Source organism: Polypterus senegalus, chromosome 11 (assembly GCF_016835505.1).
Source record: "Polypterus senegalus isolate Bchr_013 chromosome 11, ASM1683550v1, whole genome shotgun sequence".
Lineage (NCBI taxonomy): Eukaryota > Metazoa > Chordata > Cladistia > Polypteriformes > Polypteridae > Polypterus > Polypterus senegalus.
This window is the reverse complement of record NC_053164.1, coordinates 59,964,223-59,991,455: the sequence shown is the minus strand read 5'-3', so window position 1 is coordinate 59,991,455 and position 27,233 is coordinate 59,964,223. Positions and strand designations below refer to the sequence as shown.

Below are 27,233 nucleotides of genomic sequence, written 5' to 3'. Positions count from 1 at the left end.
GTGTTGACCTCCTTTCTAACTTGCTTATAATACAGCTTAGAGACAGAGGTCTGCTGCAAATCAATTATTTTACTGGTAGTTTTTATAATGTTTTTGAGACGGTTTATATTCTTAATGCTGAGGTTACCAAACTAACATAACAGCAATTTGTCAATGCCAGTTTTTTACGTTTAACTTTAAAGTGACCTTTTAACGATGTAAAAAGAGCTGACAGATGGTCACTGCGCCCCAGCACTCCCCCACTCAGCTACTCACTCAAATAAGCCCTCTCTCTCAGTCGCTCCCTCTCTCTCCCGTCCGCCTCCCTCAGAGAGGCGTGGCTCCAAGTCACTCGCAGGTAGAGATGTGCTGAGTGACGTGTGCAGGATTTCCTGATTGATTTGGAACTTGACTAGGAGTTTGGCAGTAACTGCGCGCGCACACGTTTTCTTCTTATTTTTTACGCTCCAGTCCACCAATATCAGAATCCAAGACTAGTGGACGAAAGGTGCTTCCGGTGGGGCTTTTAACTAATTCTTTTTATTAGTTATTGCATCCAACTAATGTGTACTGTACATGTTTTTTCTGGGGGGGAGGTTGGAAGCTCCGCTTGAATACTTTATCTCCTACCGGCCCGCACCTGCTCCAGGGGGAGTTGCCAATGTTCCTCGTGTACAGCATTATACCATGGACGTGACTCCAAAGTGAAAATGCCGTCCGGATAAAGTTTACATACTTTAAAGGCAGCAGTTCATCAGTTGTTTTGACCTCGAAAACGACTTCATTCGAACACGAGAGGTATGCCGGCGTATCTCTTCGTTTTTAAGTCGAGTTATTATTTTATTAAACACCAGTAAACTGTCTTCAAAGCTTCCAAACTGACCAGAGGAGAACACTTGTCGAACGAGGTAAGGAGCGGAAACCGCGCGTGTGCTGCGTGTTACCTGTCTGTTTCAAAAGCAGCTGTGGGCAGCCGGCTATGGCGGTAGTGTTAGGGAGCATTCCTGGAGCTGATGTTTGTTTGTGGAATTCTTTCCCATGCTTGTTGTTTTGCAGCGTTATGTTGCAACTTCAACTATACTTGCTTATCTGTTAACGTTGTGGGACTGAAGAGGATCGTCGCCACAGATGGCATGATGTGTCTTGTTTTTGTGGTGGGAGAGTTGTTATTTAGGAGAGCTGCAGTGAGTTCCAGTGCCACCTCAGCAGAGGCAGTGAATGTGTCCTTGTTTGTTGATTACAATAGCCGCTCGCTAAACTGTGCCAGACTGGGCCAGAGCCGGCGTGAGCCGCTTGACTGGAATTGTGACCAGGCTTGACTGCTCCTCGAACATTCTAATTTCAAGAGGGGAGACTTGAGCTAAAGTATATAGTTTTTATTACCAGAAAGACGAGTCTCCAAAATGGCTTGTCTGACTTTTTGCCTTGAATTATACTGCAGTTTGCATCTATTTTTTTTTTTTAACTCTTCGATGTCATCTTTTAATTTGCGGCATCAACTTTATCGCAAACAACATTACCTGTACGATCAAATACTAGTATAGTATAACTATAATACAGTATAGTTTTAAAATTACATAATAGTGACGAGTGTGCAGTAATAACACAACACAATAACATTCTCATATCAGATTATGCCAGACAGCGTCAGATACTGTACAAAAGGGGGGAAATTTAGAGCTCTGTGAATGCATTGGTTGGGCTCCATAGCCTCCAGACTTTGGAACATCCCTCCTTAATCAATTAGATCAGATATAAAACTTATTTGTTCAGTTGTTTGTTAACTTACCCTGACTTTCTGACCCTTCCCTCGGTTTACCAGATGCCGTGGAAGGTTTGTGTTTGTACCACAAATTCTGTTATTTGTTCAGTGTTATCTTGTAGTATTTGTATTTTTGTATTTAACTCTGGTTTATTGTCTCTTATTCATTTTCAATGCTTTGTATGTCTTGTAATTTTCTGTATTTAGTGTTTATGGGGTACTATTCTGTATCCAGTGTTGTTTATGTCCTCTTGTTCTTTATGGATTTCTGTAAAGCATTTGAGAATGGGGAAGGCACTATATAAATAAATGTTTTTTTTTATCATTATTAGTGTAAAGGGATGTGGATCTGGAAATGAATGGTGTGGCTGAACTCTATTTAGAGACCTTGCTTGTAAAGATCCTGGGAGTGGAAGCTATAAAACCAAATGAGTGATTTGTGTAGAGTAACTTTAAAAACAAAGCAGATGTATTCTAGGATAGGTGGGCAACAAGAACCACTATTTCACAGGCTTTAAGTTTTTGATTTCAAAATTAAACCGATCCTTAAACACTCTCCCTTAAGCCATGTAGAACAGATAAGACTTTTTTGCCGTTTGACACTTTGTAGATTAGGCCACCCGCAGGTCTGACTGTAGCTGTTGTGTTTAATGGGATCAGTCTGTTTCGTACTGGAATGCTTAAGCTCTAACTAATTGAGCCAAGCTTTCAGGAAAAAAAAAATCAAATTTTAGACTCTGGGGACTTTCACAAACCGAAGCAGTGACAACGGCATTGAGATAGCTTGATTGCAGTGTTTTCCTTACATATTGGTTTTTATTACACTCTTTGGAATTTAGTTTTTTCCCCCAACCTGGTTGCTTTCATGTCAGCTTATATTGAGCTCCAGGGCAACATGCCTGTCAGTGAAAAGTAGTTAATTTTTTATATTTGAAAAATCTGCAAACAGGTATGTGCAGTTCTCTGGTATTTAGTTGGGAGGAGGACCTAGGGATTTAATTTTAAAAATATGCAGGTCATGCCATCGTCATCTAGCTGATTTGAAGGTGTGGTCATAGCAAACTCTTCCTTACCTTGCCTTATTTCATAGAATATTTGACAATGTTGAGCTTGACGCATTGCATGTAAACTTTGCATAGATGCTTTCATAAAACCCTAAATTGTCATTTAATACTTTTTCTAATCTTCTTCCTTCCCTCATTAGAAAACAGTAGAGTCCTAGCTACTTCTGTTTCCATCATGAATATGAACAATTTCTGCAGAGTGTGTGGTTCAGCTCTAAAGGGCAACCAAAGACGCTGGATTTTTGGAAAGCAGCAGCATTCCTTCGGTTCCAGATCTAGTCTGATCTCTGCAGATGGAACCTGGAGCAGCTCTCCTTCTTTGGAATCCATTTCTTCCCAATCCATGTCTGTCTTTCCAGCTCAGAAAATCGACCTGCTTGCTGTTTTGACCCATGTGTTGGGCAGAGAAATACAAAGAAAAGATGGCCGTGGTGAGTTCTTGTGCTCTAAATGTGTTTCAGTGTTGGAGCGCATCTTCAAGTTCGATACAGTGATTGCCCGTGTTAGGGCATTGTCTCTGGAAAACCTGCAGCGTCTTGCTTCAGAGAAAGAGAACTTGAGCCATTGGATGGCTGGACTATACAATCGCCGACATCAGCTAAAGAAGAGTAGCAGTACCAGCAGTGTTGATAGTATAAGTAATGAGGCCCAAGATTCTTACCAGGAGATGCTAAGATGCAATATGGCTCTATCTGACTTTGAGTGGTGGTCTGAAAAGTGGGATGTTTGTCCGCATTATCGGAAAACTGGCAAGTCTTGCAGAAATGGCAAGAGCTGTGAGGGATGCAATGTCTTGCGAGTTTCAGACTCTGATTATGAATCTGTTTGTGGTATTCCTAGACGCTTATCTCATAAAGTTCAAAATTCTTCCCTACCTTCTCCATTGCCTCTGTCACGTGACAAGTCCCGCAGTATGCCACTGGATTGGCTAAACCCATCTGTGTCAGGGAGCAGTAAAGCAGGAAGAGAAAGCAGAAGCTCTGTTGGAGACTCCCATCAGTCACTGAACTGTGAAAGTTTAGAGGCTGTATCCCGCACAAATTCTGTTATTTCTTTGGATTCAAGTAATATTCTGGATTCTTTTGAGTGGCCTTTGAGTCCTGGGGTGACATCGCCTTTCTTGACTGAAGTTCTGAGCAAAGTTAAAGAAATTGAGTACAGACCAGTGTCTTCACCCCCACATTGTCGAATTCCTGTAAGGTCTAACAATAGGGAACTGAAATTGAGAACCCCAAAATCCAGGAGTGTGTCTGAAGCAATGGACACAGAAAAATGTCAAGAGCAGACTGTAAACCGGGCTCTGAATTTTGAGTTGGAGTTCGATGAAAGCAAGGTGGAAAAGGCAGATGTATTTATTGAACACCATGAGTTTTTGCCCTTCAGCTCTGCAGTAAGTTGAGACCTAAATATTTAATGTTTTTATTTCTGTATATATTGATTCAATTTACAGAGTTTTACATTGGATGCTGTTCTGTGTCTTTAATATGTCTCTGTTATGTGAATAGTATTTCAGAAGTACTTTAGTTTAATATACAGTAGATAAAGGTAAACCGTTTTTTGTGAAGTAACATGTCTTCTTTGATAACACCGAGTTTAACTTTTTTTTTTTTGGTTAAACAGATTTTCTGCTTCAGACCCCTGCAGTCAAACTCTAGACTTTTCAAATAGTAGGAATGCATTTTTCTGACTTAAGGCTTTTTTTTTTTATTTATTTTTTTAAATAGGTGTGCACCAATAGCTATGTCTTTATTTTTCGTATTATGCTTCCAGGTATGATCATCTGATTTGTCATTGGTTCATATGGTAGCTGTTATTCTGGTTTTTTTTTTTCTTTGCAGACGCCTGCAGAGAGGCAGCTGTTACAAGTGTCTGTCAGACAGCTCATAGGACAGTTAGAGCATGCTCATGCTAAAATCCGGTCACTGGATCAAAAGCACAGTGATGAAACTGAGCAGGTGAGTACAATGCAGCCTTTTACACCATGAACTTGAATCTGCATTATCTGCGTTATTAGCAAATCCTTGTTTTCCCTACAGCAATCAATGTTGGCTCTCTTGCCTTCTGTTTTAGATTGTCTTACCTAATATTGTTGTGACTGAAGAATTAAGTATGCCTGAGACTCAGAGTCAACTCATAGAAATTCTGGGAGACAGACTTCACAGAAAAGAAAAACTGTTACAGGTACAAAGTGCTGTTTGGTATTTTTATGTTTGTGCTTGTTTAATATGTTTTGGAGCGGAAATAAATTGCCCTCCTTAATCAGTGGTTGGTTTGTGCTACATTATGCAAGGTACTGGATGTCTCAAAGACTGCCTTGTACTCCAGGAATACTGAAAGTTGCCTGTTATAAGTGCCTTTCAGAGGGAGGAAAAAAGGTTTTACTGGGAATCAAAGTACTAATGCATTCAAGGGAGAGAAGTTGCACACCAATCATTGCAATTATGTTACTTGTGTTCAATTATAACTTGTAAAATTACCTGCATTTTATAAATTTAGATATGTCTCAATTTAAAAAATTTTTAGAATTCAAAATTCAAAGTCATCCGCTCTAGCTTCCAGCTTATTTAACATTAGAATTACCGGAGCCTACGAAAAAACTCGTAGATCCAGCCCACCTTAAATCCCATCACACCTCTCCGTCAGCGTCTTTTGTCCTGTAAATGTGCCGATAAAGACAAGCGGCAAGCAGCCTGCTATTCCATAGCCCCACCGCTGCAGAACGGGCACAAAGTTCTCCCAGCTCATGCCTTGATTATCTGGGAGTGAAATGCTGGAGATTTAGAGTGCAAATAATAGATCGTTATTTGGAACACATGCATTTCATTTGTGTAAACACATTGTTAAAACAAACGTTTTTCATATTTTAGTAATAAATGACAAAATGTTGGCATAAACTATATAATCTGTGAAGCCTGAAGTCCAAAGATCAAATAAACACTTTCACAAAAGGTTCAAAGATGCGACAACAGCGGTAAGATTTGCTGACTTGTAATCAAGAGTCCCTGGTTCGATCCTGGTTGCCTCCTGTATTTACCGTTTTCAGTATTGAGCTGCTCTTATTGTTAATATTATACAGTACACATACATTTATAGTGTTTGTAAAAGTTACCATTTCTTTTCCACTTTTATTCTCTCGGTCACAATACATACTACCGCCCTAGGGATCTGACGCTGTTAGTTTTTATTTGAAACTGGGAATAACTGTAGATGTGAGTGGTGTTTTGAGGCAGTGGAACTGGACATTCTCTAATCTGGAGGGATAAAAGCTGACACACAAACGCTTGTGAATCTGCCTTCTTCGTATCTCACTGTCACTTGATTTTTTTTTATTCAGTTTTATGGAGTGCTCCTGCTCACGCTGAATTAGCTGAATCACACTGAATTGAATCATAATTCCATGATGTCAAAGCCGCACTGACAAAAAAAAAAAAAAAATGGAGACATAGGTATATGTGATATTTGGAATTAATCATTTTATGACCTGTATAGTACATTTCGGAAAACATTGTGGCACGGAAGGAACATTTTTCATATTATTCATATTCATTTGCATAACACCTTGTAATCAGTGACTGTGGTTTACCAAACCAACCGCGATCTTGCCAGTCTCTATGTTGCTGTATGGTGGGGTTTTGTACTCCAGGACATGCAGAGGACAGAATAGTACAGAGAGGTCAGTTCAGCGCTATATGCAATCATCAAATTCAAATGTTAACAGTTCACACACATGCAAGGACCATCCTTCCTACATTTACAACATGTGTACCTGTTGCAATGTACACACTTCTCTCTATGCTTTGGTTCCTATTACATTGAAGAGGCACCTGACACTGACTCAGTTTACTTTCCTGGGGAAAGCGGCCGTCTTAGAACAGAAGCTTGTCGATGTTGCATCTTCCTTTTCTTTTTCCATTGCCAAGATGCAAGGTGAGCCATGAACACTCTTCTTTTCTCAGTGGCCCTTGTGCATGCCTTGCACAGTAAATGTGTGTAGATCGCTGCCAAGTCAAGCTTGTTATAGCACACAGCAACCACCTGCGTGCTCCTGCTCGCGCTGAATAAGCTCACGCCTTCTGGTGCACGATGTCAATGCAGCATGTAGAAAAAAAGAAAGAGACAAATATATGGGACATTGGATATAAATTTGTTATACTTCTAAAAGTTAGCTTTTTTCAGTTTTATTCTCTCGATCACACTGTAACCCCCCACTCCATCCCGCCCGGGCCCCTCCTGATCTGACTCTAAGTAACAATGCCAGCATAAATTCACACCCGATCTGACGCTGTTCGTTTTCAAATAAAATTGCATTAGTGCGATGATGTTTTCTGATTGGTACTATTCAGGTCATAAAATGATTTCTTCAAAATGTCACATATATTGTCTCTTTCAGGTGTGTAATAGACACCACAGCATAGAGAGAAGTGTGTACATTGCAACAGGTACATGTCGTAAATGTAGGAAGGACGGTCCTTGCGTGTGTGTGTGAACTGTTAACATTTGAATCTGATAATTGCATATAGTGCAGAACTGACCTCTCTATACTATTCTTTCCTCTGCATGTCCTAGAGTACAAAAGAAACACCACCATACAGGTACATGGAGACTGGCAAGAGTGGGGGGTGGGGAACACGCGGTCACTGATTACAACCACAGTATGTATCGTGATTGTGACTGAGAGAATAAAAGTGGGGAAAAAAGATACCTTTTACAAGTACTACTGAATAAATGTACACCGTCTGTTACAAATGCAAACCAAATGTATGTGTGTACTGTATAAAATTAACAATAAGAGCAGCTCACTACTGAAAACGGCAAATGTAGGAGGGGGTCGGGATTGAACTGGGGACACTTGATTACAAGTCAGCAAATCTTACCGCTACTCCACGGAAGCTGTTGTCGCATCCTTGAACATTTTTGTGAAAGTGTTTGTTTGATCTTTGGACTTCAGGCTACATAGATTATATAGTTTATGCCAACATTTTGTCATTTACTACTAAAATAAGAAAAACGTTTCTGTTTTAACAATGTGTTTACACAGATAATTGTAGAAATGAAACACACATGAAATGCATGTGTTCCAAATAATAATCTATTATTTCCACTCTAAAACTCCAGCGCTTCACTTCCAGATCATCAAGGCATGAGCTGGGAGAACTTTGTGCCCGTTCTGTAGCGGTGGGGTATGGAATAGCAGGTTACTTGCAGGTTGTCTTTATCGGCACATTTATAGGACAAAAGATGCTGACGGAGAGGTGCGATGGGATTTAAGGTGGGCCGGATCTACAAGTTTTTTCGTAGCCTCTGGTAATTCTAGTGTTAAGAGGGATAGCCACTGATACTAATTTTTAAAATTATAAAATAAGCTTTTGATAAGCTGCCTTGTTTCAAAGCTAAATGCAGATATTGGGCTTTTGAGAGTAATGTGAGAGATGCATATACAGAGCCCCCTTTTCTCTTGAGATCTACACATTACAAAACTCCATTTCACTTGTAATTATTATTTGCTCTGAATTGCCCTGCTAGATTCCTGAGATTTTATGATTCCAGATTTCTGATTTAGCCTTTTCAAACCTTTTTATATGTTGCAATCAGACTTTAAATTGGGGTCCTGTGTATGTCCTTATCTCTTGCTATATGTTCTTAAAAAAAATTTACAGTGTTCTTAAAAATGTACATGTCTTAAACACAATGTTTACGTGCTAATTATAAACCCTACCATTCCAACCTGGGTTGTGACCCTTTCTACTTTAAAACCACTTAATTAACCTAGGTTAAGAGTTACCAACTTAATTATGTGAACAGAGTAGACAAAATCAGTATGGGTATACACGGAAGGAATCATGAGATATACAGAGGTGCAATGTGCAAATGTTAGTCTGTGTTGCAGGTTACCTTCCATTTCCCTGTTTATACAGTAGGTGTTTTCTAAAGTCCAGAAACTTTAATTTAGAGTGTGGACTGATTTATCATGACTTGCTTAATCTGATAACATGGAATTCTTTTCATCTGCACGTTCTACTTCTCTGTACAAAAAACTAAGTTCTCTAGGTAAAAAACAAAGCCTTTATATTTTTTACCTTAGCATGACATTTTTGATATTATAGAGCTCTGCAAATGCAATATAATTTTAAATGCATTAATATAGCCAAAGCAATATTTACTTTTAAAGAGTACAGTGTATAGTATATTACTGCTTTGAAGCCTGTGATGGAACAGTTTTCATTTTTTGGTAAAGAAGCTTCTCATAGTTATTGTTTCAGCTCTGTTTAACAGATTAGAGGTAAAACGTATTGTCTGAAGCTTCTGCTAACACTTCAACCTGTCGCTCTCTGGTGCTTTTTATTTATAATTTCCTGGATGTTTTTCCCCCCCGTTTCCTTACCAGGGTAAAACAAAAAAGCTGTGCATCTGGATTGCATAGATCTCCCTGACATTCATTTTAAGCTAGGGCCAATAGGCTGTTTGATTTCTATTTTACACTGCCACCATGCCTTTAGCCTTTGAAATATTCTGTATATTTTATATTGGTAAATTTTGCATTGCACACCTGTGCAGTGTGGTGTGCCACTCCCTTCAGATCACTGTTATGTAGAAAATGAACTGCCATTTAGTTAGTTATCCGTTTTCATTGTTATTTTACAGAAATATAACTTCTTAAAAAGTAGCAATTTTTTTATATGCTGTATATTCTTAACACTTTAAAATACAAACTAGAATATTTACAATGTTTGGAATGCACTGAAATGCAAATACAACAAAATGGTTGCCTAAAGAAAGAATGAATTTCACTTCAGCCAAAGTATTGCTGGATTTGAAAAAGCAAATCTAACACATTTTGCATTAGGAAATCGGCACATCACCTGTGTTTTTATTTCTTTCGCAGTGTTTTGCAGTACTGAAGCTATGCTTCTTGAGTAAATTTTTACTGGACTGCTTGTAGGTGGCATCCAACAAATTAGAGGGAGACAAATTGTTGTTAAGAGTTGCTTTTCCTTCCAGGAGTGTATCACACTTATTGGAAAATTGAATGCTGGCACTTGCATGTGCCCAAATACAGATGAGTCTATAATTACTGGGCTTCAAGAAAGGCTAAAGCAGCAGGATCAAACAATTAAGGTAGGACATTTAAGTCCATATACTTAAAAGGTTTACATAAGCGTTCATTTTCAGAACTGTTAAATAAACAGTTTATTTTATTGTTTAATTTCTCCAATGTTCTGGTTACATCTAAATAAGAAAGTTACTCAAGTCATGATTTTACTAGTGAGTTAAGATAGTGCTCACTAGAGATATTGTCAATGTCCTATTCTGACATCTGTTACTGCTTAATGTAATCAGCCATACTTCAGGTATAGTATTGAAATAATTTTATTGTATATAAAAATAAATAATTGCGGTCCAGTTGCTTCATGTGAAAATATACATTTATTCAGATATGCTCAAATATTGGTTAAAATTCTGTAAACATGTCACATCATTATCATTGGACAGAAGGATAGTCTGTTTTACTGACACCAGTAACTGTCCAACCAAAAAATTAACTAGGCTGTTTCTAGAAATACCGTACTATTAAAAATTATAACCTTGTGCTAGTTTGAAAATTTAGTGCAAGGTAAAATATATATTTGTCTTTTTTGCTTCTAAATTTTTTGTGTATTCAAATTATGTTCAGCTTGTGAATATTCATTCTGACCACCCTACTCATTATTAAAATAACGTAAACGTTTTATAGTTATTTATGGTAACTGTTGCTCATCTTTTATTTTCTTATAGATAATTTCTTGCAGATGTTAACAGACTATAGTATGTTATAAATAGTAACAGTATTTTGCATTGTCTAGCAATCTGAAGAAGAAAATGTTGCTGAGATAAAAGAACTAAAAAAACAGTTAAATGATTTGCATGCCTCTTCAACAGAAAAGGATAAAGACCTTTCCAATTTGGCACTTGTTCTTCAGAAAAATCAAGAGTTGTTCGAAGTAAGTTCCTTTGCTTATAGTGTTTTCAGAGTTTTACGGTTTATTTTATAAATCAGCTTTTATAATTTTTATCTTCTATAAAATTGTGGTGTTGTGTAATGTTTTCCATAGGTCTATCATAGAGTGCCAATCTCCTTAGAAGGGACATCTTAATGGCTGTTAATGGAAACCCATTCTTAGTGAAGTGGTGCAAAATTCCAAATAATTTTTAAGTTTATGAGCAGGAGATGTAACAAATAATTATGTAGGTGTATGCTCCACACCTACTGTTTTAGAAGTAAAAATTAGAGGCGCTATTGGTTGAATGCTTTATTATGAATAACTTTTTTTTTTTTTCCCCTACAGTTAAGTTGGATGGATTTAATATTGTTGTAGTGAATTGCTGACAAAATTGACTTTGAAAGGCAGATATAATTGTTGGTTATGTGAAGTCAATGATTTATTTAGCTAGATAATACATTGCTCAAAAATGTAAGGTTTAACGTTTAAATCATACAATGGATCTCGAGGAGTGAAATATTCAATTGGAAAAGTACTGAGTAATACTGTATAATTCATTGAGAACAAAATGATGTAACAAAGGTCAATGGAAAACAAAATTGCTAACCCACTGAGGGCTGGATTCAACATCACACCGATATAGTAAAAAATTGAAAGCACAGGCTGATCCAACTTGCGTGAGATTCATCATAGCAACTCGTAGTGTGCATGGCCCCCCACTTGCCTGTATGCCCATCAGACAACGTCTGGGCATGCCCCTTATAAGATGGTGGATGGTGTCCTGAGGGAACTTTCGCAGACCTGGATCAGTGCATCAGTGAACTCCTGGACAGTCTGTGGCGCTACTTGGTGGTATCAGATGCACTGATACATCATTTCCCAGAGGTTCTAAGTTGGATATAGGTCTGGGAAATGTTCAGGCCAGTTAATGACATCAGTGTCTTCGTCATCCAGGAACTGCTTACACACTCTGGCCACATGAGGCTGGACATTGTCCTCCATCAGGGGAACCCAGGGTTCACTACACCAGCATAAGTTCTTACAGTAGCTCTGAGGATTTCATCTTCGTACCTAACAAGAGTCAGGGTGCCATTGTTTAGTTAGCATGTGGAGGTCTTTGCGACCCTTCAAGGTTATGCCTTTCCAGACCATCACTGATTCAGCACCAAACCTGTCATGCAGCATGTAGTTGCATGTTGCTTAATGTTCACCAGTGCATCTCCAGACTCTTTCAAATCTGTCACGTGTTCAATGTGAACCTGCTCTCACCCGTGGCAGAGTTGCCAATTATGGCATTCTCTGGAGAATGCCAATCAAACGTGCACAGTCCCATTTAGAGGAAGTTGGCCCTCATGCCTTCCTCATGGAGTCTGTTTCTGACAGTTTGGTCAGAAACATGCACACCAGTAGCCTGCTGGAGGTCATTTTGTAGGGCCCTGGAAGTGTCTCTCCTGTTCCTACTTGCGCAAAGGAGCAGATACTGGTGTTGATGCTGAGCTGATGCCTTTTACAGCTCTGTCCAGCTCTTCTCATGTAACGGCCCTCTCCTGTTATCTCCTCCATGCTCTTGAGACCTTGCTGGGAAACGGAGCAAACCTTCTTGAAATGGCAGGTTGCTAGACTACCTGTGCAAACTGTATTGACTGAGTGACCACCTCATCCAACAGTACTGACATTGACACTAGCAAAACTACAGAAGAATCAGTCAGGAATGATAAGGACAGAATAATTGTCTGTGGCCACCACCTGCAAAACAATTTTCTTTTGGGTGTTGTCTTGCTGTTGCCTCTCCAGTGCACCTGTTGTTACTTTATTTTGTACCAGCGCAGGCAAAGTTCATTTACAATCACTTATGCTTAATTGAACAGATTGATATCACTGAAACTTAATTGACTTGGTGTTAGACTGTGATGATTAAGTGTTGTCTTACAGTGTATTTCATTTATAGAAGTCACATTTTTGTTTGCTTTATTAACTCTGATTTTCTTTATCATAATGAGGCTATTATAGGAGTAAAGCTGCAAGCTTTCATGCAGCAATCAATGTGATTAAACATTTAATCTAATCCTAGGCTTGTTAGTTTGTTCTTTCTTTAGGGATTTTGTTGTTTTTTGTATGCATTCTATTATAAAGTTTATTAGATAGTTGTGGTAAAAACAAAAATGCAAGCTAGTACATTTATATATTTTTTCTGAACTGTTCCTATGCATAACAGAAAAATATTGATCCTTGTTATTACTTAAAATTTTTTTGTTTATTTTGAAATCATACCCTACCCTAGTTGCCCGAATGGCATCACTGTATATGTTGCACTCTATGCTTAAATGAAAACTTAATATATGCAATATGTTAGTTGTTTTCCAACTAGCTGAAAGAAGTATTTTACAGAAAATTAAAAATTTCAAAACTGTTTTCTTACCTTAAAATGTCTTTCGGTGATAGCAATCTACACTTTTCAGTCTGCCTAATTTTACAAGGTATGAAATGGCTTGTACATTTATATAAAAAAAATAAGCTCTTTCAAAGTTGGCTTTGAATGTAGAGGGATTGCTACTATTTGCTCTGGGTGTGACTTTGAATAGTAAATGATAGTTTAATGACATAAAGCAGTTCCATTGCAGGAGTTAGTAACTCTTGTTTAAGAGAAGTCATTCATCTTTCTTGTTTCAAGTTGTATTTTCTATGGAGCAGATGTTCAATTTCAAATACTAAGGACTTCCATTGTATATAGATTTTTTTTTTTTATTTTGACAGGTTTTGGCATTTAAATCCTTTACATTCTACAAATATCCTTTCAGCATTGGAATGCCTGACTCCTGAGAAAAGTACCAAAGTCAAGGCTTAACAATACCGATCGCTGATTTTTATATTACTGAATTAGCCAATGTACAATACAGATTTTTCTTTTCTTTATCACTTTAAAAACTATTTGCTCTAAGCTCCTGAATAACCTAGACACATAGAAGTCTTATGTTCTATAGTAAGGTATTAACATTGATATATTTTATAACTAATCTGTAGAGTAGACCACAGATGTTACCTGTTCATTTTTTATTAGGAAAAATTAAAATTCTGTAGGCTTATTGTTCATGGACCTTAAAAATACTAAAATACAAATTCCTACTTTTTAAACTAAATATGCACTGAAAATTTATTTTACATATGGCATAAAAGGAAATAATGTTTCTCATAATTACAAGCTGTCAAGTTGTTTAAGTTCTTCTGTAATGTATGAACAAAGTTTAATTTAGAAAAGTAGTTTTCAACATTTGTCTAAAAAATATATATTCTCGCACATTGATTAAATTAGGTGATATTGGCAATTAAACACTGCTTAAGTGTGAAGAGAGTGCACTTTTAGGTGTTAATCATTAATTGCAGTACAGCTTAATATTAGGGATGTCTTAGACATTTAGCCAATTTGAATATGAAAACAGCCTAGCAGAAATACAGTTACAACCCCTACCACCATGTACCTCCCATCCAAGCATGTGGAAAAGTTATTGACCCAAAAGCAAGTAAAATGTCCACTGGCATAACTGCATCATGGCAAATCCAAAATGTAGATTAAGAAAAGGTGCAGTGTAAACTCTGTGAAGCTGAATTGTCCAACATTGTTAGCACATGATTCATGCTTAATTATTTAAAATTCAAATATCACAAGCTAGCAAAGACAAATGAGGGATTCTCTAGCTCATATCAAGGAATGCTTGAGAGCTTTGTGTCAAAGGTATGACAGTGCTCGATGCAAAGCAATCACAAAATTAACAGGAAACTTTATTGTAATAGACATCCAAAATCTCTTGTGGAGGATGCTGGTTTCAAACCTCTGCTCTCATGTCTTGAACCTGAATATGTTTTGCCAAGCAGGCAAATAATAACTGCATGACTGAAGAAACTGTATGAAGAACTTTGCACAGTCATAAAAGAACAATGTTTTAAAGCCTAACATGTGGCAATAACAACTCACTGCTGGATTTCAATGAACACTTGCTCCTTCATGACGGTGACTAGCCACTATATAAATAAGAACTAGGCTATGGTATTGCTGGTGTTGGTAACAAAGCAGGTTGGTAACGAAGTTGGAGAACACTGCACTGCATTCAGTCTCCAGGAAATACTTGCTGTAGTTTTGTCTGATTTGATACAGGGGTCCAGTTAAGTACCTGTGTACATGTTAATGATGTTAACATTGCAATAGCCGATCAAAAATACATGTTGCTTTGCACATACATTACAACTTGTAGTTGGCATTGGGCTCAAATCTGTCCCTTATCTTGAGTGTATTATTGGAGAATGCAGCAGGCTTTCAACACACTTTCATCATAGTGTGCACTCATCCCAGTGTCTGCATGATAAGCAAGAACAAATGTCATTACTGAAATATTCACTAATTCAGTTTTGCAAGATGTTGGATAGTTGGAACGTTCTCACGTTTTCCTGTTTAGCTGTGTAATTGTGGGCAGTTATTGTTGTGCTGTCAATGTGACAAAGACAGGCAACATATTTAATGTGGAACTTGAATTATTGATTATTTGAGGATACTGGAAGAGATTAATCCAGTATTGAAACTGATTGGTATTACTACCACAGTTAATTGTGATGAAGATGAAGTGTCATTGTCAATTGTATTGTAGCAGTGTTCTTGTGCGAAGTACTCCATTTCCCAGCAGCCTGAGGGGGATTACCCACATAAGGTGACTGGAATGGAAGCAGGGGCTGCTGGGGAAGAAAGAGGCCAGCGGGAACGTTGAAAAGGGGGACCTTGGCGCAGCAAATGGAGTCAATTGTGTCCTCGATCGTTTCGCATTAGAATTAATGGACACTCTCATGGTTGCCTGTCGTGCATCTTCAAATGGAGCACTCCTGAAAATCTCACCCCTTGCCGCTCAGGACTACTGGTAGAACTGTTTCACTCATTTACTATGGAAGCTGTTCTTGGGATTGTCATCTTCACACCTCACCATTTCATCCGCTTCTGTTATATTGGACTGTATAAGGACGTTGTTGTGAGTGTGTATTGTCGTGGTTCATTGTTAGGTTACAACTGTATCGCCGTAGGGGAAAAAGGAGTTTGTTTGATTGCTGTTATTGTGTATTGGGTTTTCATTTAATATATTATTTATTCATTGATTGGTTTTGTGTCTCTACTTATGAGTGTGTATGGGTCGGGCCAAGGCTGGGTGCGTCCCTGGAATCTACACCAAAAAAAAAAATCAGAGTCATCAACAGCATTATCAGCATGCCGCTCACCTATTAAACCGAGATGGACATGTATTTGTACTCTGCAGTTAATTTTACATTTCTTTTTATTATTTTCACAATGTATGTTCATTACATTAAAAAGGCACACAAGCTGCTAACTAGTGAAGTGGTTGGTTTGTCTTCATATCTTGTGTAGTTTTTTTTTTTTTTTAATGCTCCAATAATGAGGTATTAATCACAATTAATTCATTTGTTATTATTTGACAAGGAAATATAAATAAAATGTCAATAACTGAATCAAATCAAGTATGATAAATAACAAAAACTGAGCTCAGACACACTGAAGTAAAATTGTTTGCGGGCCTTTTCCACACTGGTACTCATTTTTCATGCTCCAATGATATGCATGATAAGAACTTATAAATACAGACAGTTTTCCTGCATTTGTGCCTTTTGTAACACAGCCAGACAGTAGAGAGAAAGTGTTATGGAGTGAGCAGTAAGAGCAAGCACAATAAGAACACAAGTGTCAAACCTTTCTGTGATTCAGGACACAATACAATAAGCAAAGTTTACTATCTTATGAAACAGTTGTCAACGCCAGTATTTGTGTGTTTGTTGGATGGTTTCGCTAGAAACTTGTGGTGTACAGAGCAGTATGTTATCGTTCACCCTAGTATTTATAAAAGAATAGAGACTTGTTAAAACAATGCCTGTAAAACCAAAGTAATTTTATGTTCATTGTTCCTACTGGATTGGCTACAGGGAATCATGCCTTCTGTTTTTTTTGTTTTTTTTGTGAGGTTGGGTGTGCATATAGAGTAGCTTAGCGATGTAAGCAAAACTTTATTAAGTCAGGAGCTTGCATTTTCGCTGTTGTGTATTACTTTTAATGAGATTTTTTTTTTGTTCCCATATTAAGTAAGCCAATCTCACATTTGTTTACTATATGTTCTTTCTCTATGTTGATAAGCTTTGCATTGGTAAATGTCTGTATGCATAAAATGTTAAATGAGTGAGAGAGCATCCCTGCCATCTTAGCTGGCATTCCAAATGCACAGTGCAGTCCACGTGACCTTTCAGTGTTCAGCCGAATACGCAAATGTATGCTGAAAATTAAATCTTACCATTTTCAGTTGCTGTAATTTAACCAAGATCTGAATTGTATTTAAACATTACCACATTTCATTAATTTGATCATCCCCAATTAAAATATACATTTGCTGTATTAATACAGGTTTTTATACAATGTACCAGTTGTAATTATAAATATGGATTACTATTTTAATTATGCAGTAATTGTTTCTTACTAAAACAAAAAATGAAAAATTAACAAATAATAAATACAGTTCAAACCTTTTTTAAAAAAAAGCCACTAATCTATCAAATTTTACAAATGTTTATCAAGAATATGCATAAGGTATTTATCAAGAAGACACAAAGCTAACATGCTTAACAAATTTACAAGTAAAATGGACAAATTTAGCTATTAAACTAGCAAACCTATTGTTTACTAAGCAGCAATTTCAAATTCTCTAGCTCATCTACTGTAATACCTTGTGCCAAGGAACACTACAACTAAATTTTTGTAAAGCTTAGAAAGCAGATGCTGAAAAAAATGCTGTAGCTTTTGTGTGATAGGCAAATTTACCGATCTTTTGTCATGAAAATCTGCTGATTTAGGTCTTCATACATTCAAATAGGGGTGTCTTACATGTCCAGACAAAACTTTTTCCAAGCTTGCTTGAAAGAGGAAATCTTGAATGTTTACAGCTTCATTGCAGTGTACTAAAAAAGCATTGTTAAGCTCGACTGCATATCTGTTAGAATAAAGTAAGCACTATTTATTAAACAGCATGTTTCAAAATGGGAAAACAGTTAATTTCAATGTCTTAAGTTTTATTAGAACAGAAATTTCTCCTTCATGCTTGGTGTATTGTCAATGTTTTGTTTTCTTGTCTCTTATCCAGGCCTTGCACTCAGATTTGTTGCAGAAGGATAATGCTCTGAATGAGCAGCTCAACATTCTGCGAAGAGAACGGGAGAGCTGGATGCACAGAGATAGTGTGATCACAGGCCTACTGAAAGAAAAAGACCAGTTGCTTTGTACACAACAGCTTGCTTTGGAAAACAGTTATAGGAATGTGCAAGTAAGAGCTAAATTATTGAAAAAAAGAAAACTCTATAGTCAAGACAGATCATTAAATCTGTCAATTTTCTGTTAATTAAAAGGCACCGTAATTTTAATACCTAGTAACCTTGATTAGATATTTAAAGGTTGCAGGCTCAGACATTTTTTCACTATTGATTAGATCTTCTAACCAAAAATGTGTGGAATTTTTACAAAAAAACAAGCAACAAAAAATAAAGAGTCAGTGCCTTAACTGCTTATGTAAATAGTCAAATTTCAAATCATTTATAAAGATCATTTTATCTTCACCTGACAATTCTGGAATGGTCTAAGTTAAATGAATTATTTTTGTAGAACTTCAGTGAAGGTTTCTTGGTTTTACAGTGCCGACTTAACTATGTTGCGCAAGCCAAAACAGCACACTGTCCAAAAAACACAGTACCCAATGTCAAACGTGGTGACAGCATCATTCTATGGGGGTGCTTCCCACAGGGCCTGTGAGCAGACAAGAAGCAAAATGTGGAGCTCCTAATATATAAATATTGTGGTGCAAAACTAAAGAAGAATGGCTTAAACAAAAAAATGTAAACAAATAAATAAAAATTTGTGAAATCCCATAAACAGGGCTGGGTATTGCAGACTCCCCCCATCCAAACCCATAAAACTCTGATTGAACCTAAACTAGTACCAGAAAATATTGCATAACTTCCATGTGCTAGGTTTATGGAATCTATCAAAATAATCAATAGCAGGAGGTGTTTCCACAACAAATAAGTTAAGACATTAAAAGTTAAGATATTAAAAGTTCTTTTCTTATTAAGGTTAAACTATCCAAAATATACAGCAGAGACTACTAACTATGAGTGCTAAAGGCACCTGACACCGTGATGCCTGTTTATCTTGTGGATTTAACGATGTTCATAGGATACCATTAGTATCAAGATCATTTTCCTGTGCAAATCATGAGGAGGTGACCCGAGGGAGATGTGATGCACACTGTGATGAACATTACTCAATCCCAGTCATACCAGCGAAGCTTAAACTGATTACCCAAGCAGGCCAGGAACAGTTGAAGATGGTAAATGGTTAATTGCAGTTGCTGTAAATGAAGTATGACCTTTGCTAATGATTAGACTATTGCATTCCACAAAGATTACATAACTTTACAGTAGGTTGGAAGCATGCGCTAGATAGTGCATTACTGCACCCATCACATGACAAACTACCTGGATTGGGACCCAGGTGCAGCAGGTGACACCTCAGCACCATGCTGGAACAGTGTGAGGATTTTTTTTTTTTTTACGGTGGCTGAAATGGCAGTCCTAGCAATATCTCCCATGTTTTCCCTGTAAGATGGAGGACCTGCTTGCAGGGCTGCATGCAGATTAACATCTTATCCAGGGTGAAGTAATTGCAGGTTAAGAGCCTTGCTCAAGGGCCCAATGGAGTAGAGTCACTTCCGGGGTTTACGGGATTTGAAATGGAAACCTTTCAGTTACCGGCATTGATTCCTAGCCTTTCTTTTGTAGAATACAGAAAAATAAAACTTTCTAGAATTATTGTAATACATTGTCTGTTACAGAGCTTTTTGGAAACATTTATGCCCTATAATTAAAAAATAAAATCTAATTTAAAGAAAAGGAATAAACAAGGGGTCATTTTATGTGTCATTCTCACTGGGTCACATTTGTTCAATCAAATTATGAAAATGTAAGGATATTTTAGCAGAGCACCTGATGGCAAGCTTTTAAAATTTGTAAGTAAAGCTTTTAAATGTTATTCTTGATAACTTCAACCTAAATCTAAATTTGATTCATATACTAAGCTGTCATTAAATATCTGAATAAGAAAAAAATTCTTTTGGACAAGAAAGAAAAAGAAAATAGAAATTCACTTACTTAAATGATTTTCCAGTTTCAGTGTATGAAAGAACAAGAAAAGGGTTGCTGTACTTAATTTGTAAAAAAGAACCTTCAATCAGGGTTTCCAATTGTGAGCGCAGCATTTTGTGTTTGCACAACTTTGACTATTGCAGTTTAAAGAAGACTGTTTTACTAAATTATGTATTAGTCAAAAACCAGCAAATAAGCAACATGTACTTCAACATCTGCACTTTTTTTGAACAGTCCAATAAATCAAATGTTTAAATTCTGAATGTGATTTGAAAACTTTTGTCTCTTAAGCTACATGCATGCATATGAAATCAAATTTGATGTTCTTGCTTGTAATGGAAAAATCAGACTCATTCTGGTCCTGTAATTAGTGGATAAATGACGTTTATAACATTACCTTTTTATCTATTGAAGGTGCCATTACGTAAGCACAGGTGTTTACACAGTTGTTGTATGAAAAGTGCAGTGTTTTGGAGGTCTCCCAGTAATTGGGACAGATAGTGGTCTTATACTTACAGTTCCTTCATCTTTTAGTTCTTATTTGATTTTGCATTTTGTGGAAGAAGCCAAGAGGGTTCTTTATGTATACATGCTTAGTGGAATAATTTCTGGCTTCTTTACACTGTGAATTAGGTAAGCAGGTGGATGAATCAATATATGAATGGCTATGTACACCCCATGTTTTATACACTTGGAATTACAGTGTTTGTCAGCGTAGTGTACAGGCAGGCAGGCAAACCAGATATGAGACAAAATTAATTAGTGCAAGATTCACTAAATAAACATGTATGCTTTAAGGAACCTTTTTTATTTATGTTTCTGTTTTTTGTCAAAATTGACTTTACTTACATGTTACAGATTTAATAATGAATTGTAATTGGTTATTTTTGTTTCATGCTCCATAGGCCTTGTCTGACTCTGTAATTAGCCAAAGAGTTAGTGGTAGTGAAACATCTGCCCTGTTGGCTAGTCAGCTTGAGGAAAAAGAAGCCATTCTGCATCAGATACTAGAAGAGCAAAAGGACCAAGAGGATGCTCACTGGAAGCAAGTTAAGCAGCTGCTAACTGCTTTAGAAAACAGAGAAAAAATATTACAGGTACACATTTTTTTCCACCTAATGTATCGCATCAGCCTGTTCTTTTCATACTGAGTTCTTAATTCTTCCCATTTGTACAGGATCAGTCTGCACGACATGCAGAAGCACTTTCTGGTATCACTCAGGAACTTCGTGAAGCTCATAAGAAGCTGAGAAAGTATGAAAAAGAAATACAGAAACATGAGAAGAAAGTAAATATGTGGGAAAGGGAAAAGAGGAAGTTAAACTTTGCTTTGAGGCAGACATACCAGATTTTTCAGGTACATAATACATAAAGAAAGTCATATTTGTTTTTCACGGTTGACTATGACCTTTTTTCTTTATATACCAAAAAAAGTAAGCATTAATGTAATAAAATTAATATCACTTTTTTATTATTACTATTTTCTGTTTTTATTTTGTAGTTACCCTCTGGTTTTGAGCCCAAAAGGGTGACTGAGAAATCAAAGTATAATTAGATATTCATAGATTTAACTTTCTTAGTATATTACAACCCTTGACTGAGTAAAATATTTTCTTTTGTAAAATTCACAACAACAACATTTATATAGCACATTTTCATACAAACAGTAGCTCAAAGTGCTTTACATATTAAAGAATAGAAAAATGAAAGACACAATTATAAAACAAAATAAATCAACATTAATTAACATTGAATAAGAGTAAGGTTCAATGGCCAGGGGGGACAGAAAAACAAAAAAACTCCAGACGGCTGGAGAAAAATAAAATCTGTAGGGATTCCAGACCATGAGACCGCCCAGTCCCCTCTGGGCAATTCTCAAAGAGAATTAAATAAAAATAAGAGAATGCAGGACTAAATACAAATAGGAGAATGCAATCACCATAGCTTCTTGAAACCATCCCAACATTTGCTCACAATACCTGAAGGGATCCCCATCTCCAAAGCAGACAATAACAGGAAGAGAAAAAACATAGTTTTGACTCTGGAACCAAATTCTTATAATTTAATTTTGATATCCAATAATTCATCATCAGTTACCCTTAACAGTTAACAACAGTATTAACTAGGTGTAGCATGCATGCATAATCCTTAGAAATGCAATAGTGCTTGTTAGTAGAGGTTCAAATTACTTTCCAGCCTTGTGTCAGAGGACTTGCAGCTGGATATCTAAATTTGAAATAGTTGAGATAATTTAATTTGTTTCTCAAATTCACCATGCTTGTGATAATTTTATTTTTTTATAAAACTGTAAGCCTGTCACGATGTGGAATCACTTATTTTGCATTCTGTATTTTTTACACAACTACTCTTGCTTAACTTTTTGCAAAAAGCCACGAGTGGTTGGAAAAAGTGTTGGAAGTCCTCCATAAATACTTTTATGTACATTGTAATTTAAAAAACAAATCTTTGATTAATGTAAATATTGCATTATATTGCTTTAAAGCTAGATAGATTGATTATAAATATTAAAGAAGATCCAAAAAAAAAATAAAAAAACAAGTTACTCAGTAACTTTATCTATGACATGTTAGTAATTATAAAAATGTGATTAACTACTAACTTGTGTAAACAACATTTTTATAATGTCTTACTGTACACTTTAGAATAAGTCTGTGCCTGTGAGATTTTTCATACTCTGTTAAAGAACTTTTTCAACTTGAAATATTAGTTATGTCATGGGGTTTTAGTAGGTATTCTTTCCTCTCTGTATTCCCTTTCCCTTTAATTTATTCAGTAACTCAGCTTTCAGGTCAGACTATCATAAGGTTTATCAACATATATATAATATATCATTTTTTTTCTTTTGATGAAGGATAGTGTAGGTTCTGAAGTATTTTTTTCTTATATTTTTTTCTGTGTCTCATCTACTTTTTCTAGTCATGATCTTAACTAAACCTTTAATCTGTTAAATTTTTCTACTGTTCTGATTTATATAGAGAATGAAATTATATAAAATATTACAAGCACAGAAAAGAAATTTACATGTCTGGAAGGGCAAAAAACAGTTGGATAAGCTGTGTGACATGGTGCAAAAAGGAACTGCTATTACTAACGCATTAAAGTCATATTTTAAAAATTGCTATCTTAATGCTAATTATTTTTATAGTTGTATTAGTGGAAAACAAATATATATTTATATGCATATAAAGATAAACTGATGGCTGTTATGAACAATGCTGCATTTTCTTTCTATGACACACCAGCATTAAGTACTTTAGCCAACAAATTTTGTAACAGAAGTGCATCATGAAATGCTGCTGGGGCTCATTCATACCTATGGCAGTACACAAGTGTGTGCTTTAGGCGGGATATTACTGTGTTTTTTATAATATTTCTGTATTTCCTGAGCTTCTATAAAAGCAAATCTCCACTTGGGAGAAATAAAGTAGTATCTGTCTGTCAGTCTGTATTATTAAATTAATACCTCATACTTTAAGCTTTTTTACAGTTTGTCTAAACATCTGTGTAAAGCTGAGTTTACAGTACTCAATATATGTCTGGCTGGTGTGTGTGTCCGCTTATGAAAGCGGTACTTGCTTACTGTTTTCTACTGTTTAGAAGTTACTTATGTGAATGTTACATTTGCTGTGCACATTTTATCATGGAGAACTTTGATATGAAATATCTAATATTTCTTATCCTTCCTTTTGCATCTCTTATTTGAGCAGCAGATATTGCTTGACTCCGAAGAAAAAGACCATTTACTTTTAATGCTGCAGGAGCACATCAAAGAACACAGTGACTTCAAGACAGGAATGAAACAAAGTTTGTAAAAGGTGAAATAGGTATAGTACAACTACAATCAAACCTCCTGTTTCATTTTTTTCACATAAAGATGCTTTTATTGCACTAATTCTCTTACTCTGACTAATACTTAACATTGGAGCAAAAGTTGAACTAATTATATAGAATCACATTTGACACATGTAGCTATTGGAATAGGTAGTCTTAAGCAAGTAAAGGTTGGCAATATTTTTAACAATGTAATTTTAGATACTTTAGTTTAGTTTTTTTAAAATGCTCATATTTTAATCTTATGAATTGCTATTGTTAATTGAAATAAAAATAAACACTTTAAAAATAAGGATAGTTTTGAATTTAGAAAAATAATCTTCAGCTTGATGTTGTTCAGTACATCTTGTAACATTTCAGTTATTTAGTATTTTGAATTAATTATCTTGCTTATTTGGATGTATTTATTAATGTGAAAATGTACAATATGATATTTTTCTTTTATAGCAACTCAACTTTAGAAGTTGGCAATCATTCTCTTTTAAAGCTCTTGGACCATATTGGCTTCAGGGATGCTGCAGACTGTATTTGATTCACTACATAAGTGGAGCAACAGCAACATATATTATTTGTGACCCGGAAGTGTCAAAAGAACTGTTTTCAGGGTTTTGGATATGTGTATTAATTTATATTTGGGATTTTCACATATTATTGGGAGAGATTGCACTGCCATTTTAATTTTAATGTGCAACTTTTTTTAATCAATGTAGTGGTTTACACTGCCAGTGATTCACAAATTATTTTTTTAAACACGCTTTGCTTTAAGGTGTCTTTGATCTACTTTAACTAGTGCCTCAAAGCTCATATCTGTAAACCAGTGCAAATAAATACTGAAGTGTAAATTTGCTTGTTATTAACTTAATTTAGTTAAGAAATGTATAACATATAGGGCCTTTTAAATGTAACTTTTCATGAGCCAATTACACCCAAAAATCACTGCAAGTATTTCAATGCTGCTTCTGTAATATATGATGTGTTACTGGTAGTAATTTATTATTCCCACTATAGAATAGTAAAGGGACTCAACAAGCCATTCAAGTGCAGGGAACTTTTTGGAAGATAATCATTTAGTACTATAGTACATGTACACTGTCCACAGAAATAATTTTAAGAGCAGATGGACATGCAGTAGCTGTAATCTTGTGTGTGCAGTCACAGTCATTTCTAGTAGTAAAACAATAATAATCTGAAATGTAGGTTGGTTGATATTGCAAAACAAAGTTCACATCACAATGTCTGATCCTTTTCAGACTCTGTATTCCTGAGGCTTTAAGGACCAAACCCACAAGTATACTTTTTTTTTGTTGTTGTTTTTTTTTGTTACCTGGCAAGTGAAACTTATTCCTGTACTGTTGATTTTAAGGACCAGATAGTTTTGATTGAATTTTTCTTATATCATTTAAAAGGTTTTACACCAAAAACACAGCGATTGAGGTAAATGTTATCAAAGAAGATTTTGATTAATGACTTATATGGTGTTCTTTGGGAATAAATTGTTGCACAATGGATACTTGTACTTTTTTAATCTTAATTCTACCTCACATTGTTTTACCTTCCTTCCTAAAAGAAAGATGGAAACTGATGCTACAGAGAATATCATTTTAAATATAAAGATGTTATTTATTTAGTCTATAAATATAGCTCCAAGTCTTCACTTCAAAAAGTAGAATAACAAATCAGTATGATTTATTGTGTTGGTAAAGGTTATTTTTATGTACTGTATATATTTTAAATCGTTAATTTTTAACATTTAAGTAAATATTCTGTTTGAAGATTTGTAAGCAATCTGTGTTTTAGCAACTTGTTTACAGTTAGTGTAACAGGTGTTTCAAACTTTTGAATTTATTTAATCCATTACTCAATTTTGTTTTTAAATCCAAATTGTCATCTTATTTTGACCACTGTCCAACATTAGGTTTGCATTATATAGCACAGAATTCTAGTTTTCTTAGGGCCTTTTCTGCATATTGGGTATGAAAAATATTTTGGAGTTGTTTGACTTTGAGTATTTTTTATTGCTGACAAACATACTGTTATGTTAATAGTTACTGATTAAATGCTGGTTGGCCACATTTTGCTTGCCACTGACAAGTAATAAGTTATATCTTTAATCCCCATTGGCAAGGGCATTGTCACTGAAAAGACTTTTGTCAGATATTCAAATGTGTACAGCGTGTGTCTTCTGTACTTTGGGGAAAAAATCAAACACATTTAATCCAGTTCAGGGTTTTGTGGTTTCTATCCCAGGAAGATTGGATACAAGTTAGGACCTGATTCTCAGCTAGAAAACAGTTTTTCACAGGAACATGGATCACAACCGTACTGACTCAAACAAGCATTCCTTTCAGGCACCTGTAAACCTCCTGTCTCTGAGACGCAGGAAGAAAATCAAATGCCAACACTGAGAACATACCAACTCCACATGGACACTATTATATTAGTATTTAGTCACAGCCTTTTAGTTCTTAGTCCACAATAACTACAGTGCCTGTATGCCAGCCACTTATAACTTTTATTATTTTATTTTACAGATCATTAGCTGCTTGTAAAATGTTTTAATTTAATCAAATGTCTCACTGTGTAATGTACTGCTACAAAATATTTTCATTTATTTATAACTTGAGTTGACTAAGTTGCCACTTTTTTAGCTACTTCTACTTATTACCAGGTTGACCGTCTTTTTGACTCCAATTCTTAAATCTTTTGGCCACACATTAATGCTATAAACCTTGCATTCTGTCTCATCCTTAAGGCATTAGATTGAGATGTAACAAAACTTATCCGAATGCCAGAGCATTACTAACACTGTGCTCGAGTCAAGAAGCCCAATGTGTAACAAAAAATAAGTACATGCTGTTTATGCCAAATTACTATTTTTCCAAATATTATGTATTCTGCGTTATTGTTGTGTGTGTGTATATGCACTAACACGATTACATTAAATGTAACTAAGGTATGCCATACTGCATCTTATTCAAAGTAAGTCACATACCCATACTTGAACCCATCCAAAGAACAAAAAAAGATATGTCTAAAAGGTCAACTGTGTTGCGGCATTCTCTGTTATTTGAGGACACCATTAGTTATCACCTAAAAACATTTTGGATTGGTTTCTTGTAAAATAAATTTTCTTGTGTGGTAGCTTTTACTGAAATAAATCATCCTTTTCCAATTTTGATTTGGTATGTGATTTAAGATGAACGTTTTTGTAATTTGTTATTTCTGTTGCTACTATAGGATTTAATTATTTGCATACATTTCTTAAAATCAGTGAAAATAAGTTTGGCAGATATTTGGGGCAAATCAAATTTTTTTACCTTATTTTATACAATACACTACCATGAAATGCTTTACAAAGCAAGCAAGCAA

General features: G+C 35.7%; 1 protein-coding gene across 3 annotated transcripts; it reads left to right on the top strand.

Annotated features, from left to right (window-relative positions):
* The first annotated feature begins 284 nt into the window (after positions 1-284).
* Positions 285-27,042, top strand: si:ch73-95l15.5. 3 transcript variants are annotated; one of them, XM_039768752.1, is made up of 11 exons: positions 285-496; positions 2,946-4,195; positions 4,644-4,760; positions 4,876-4,986; positions 9,805-9,921; positions 10,647-10,784; positions 17,960-18,139; positions 20,918-21,109; positions 21,190-21,369; positions 23,741-23,848; positions 24,312-27,042. In XM_039768752.1, the coding sequence occupies exons 2-10, from the start codon at positions 2,981-2,983 to the stop codon at positions 23,843-23,845; spliced, it is 2,355 nt and encodes a 784-aa protein (XP_039624686.1). In that variant the 5' UTR covers positions 285-496; positions 2,946-2,980; the 3' UTR covers positions 23,846-23,848; positions 24,312-27,042. The 3 variants fall into 3 exon arrangements, with proteins under 3 accessions (XP_039624686.1, XP_039624684.1, XP_039624685.1); XM_039768750.1 differs by having other exon boundaries at positions 285-887; XM_039768751.1 differs by having other exon boundaries at positions 285-887; positions 23,741-23,857.
* Positions 27,043-27,233: the final 191 nt, after the last annotated feature.

Coding starts and splice junctions, on each gene's coding strand:
- si:ch73-95l15.5 (XM_039768752.1), top strand. CDS start 2,981: ATGAATATGAACAATTTCTGCAGAGTGTGTGGTTCAGCTCTAAAGGGC. Junction 10,785..17,959: donor AAAATCAAGAGTTGTTCGAA/GTAAGTTCCTTT, acceptor TCTCTTATCCAG/GCCTTGCACTCAGATTTGTT. Junction 18,140..20,917: donor ACAGTTATAGGAATGTGCAA/GTAAGAGCTAAA, acceptor CATGCTCCATAG/GCCTTGTCTGACTCTGTAAT.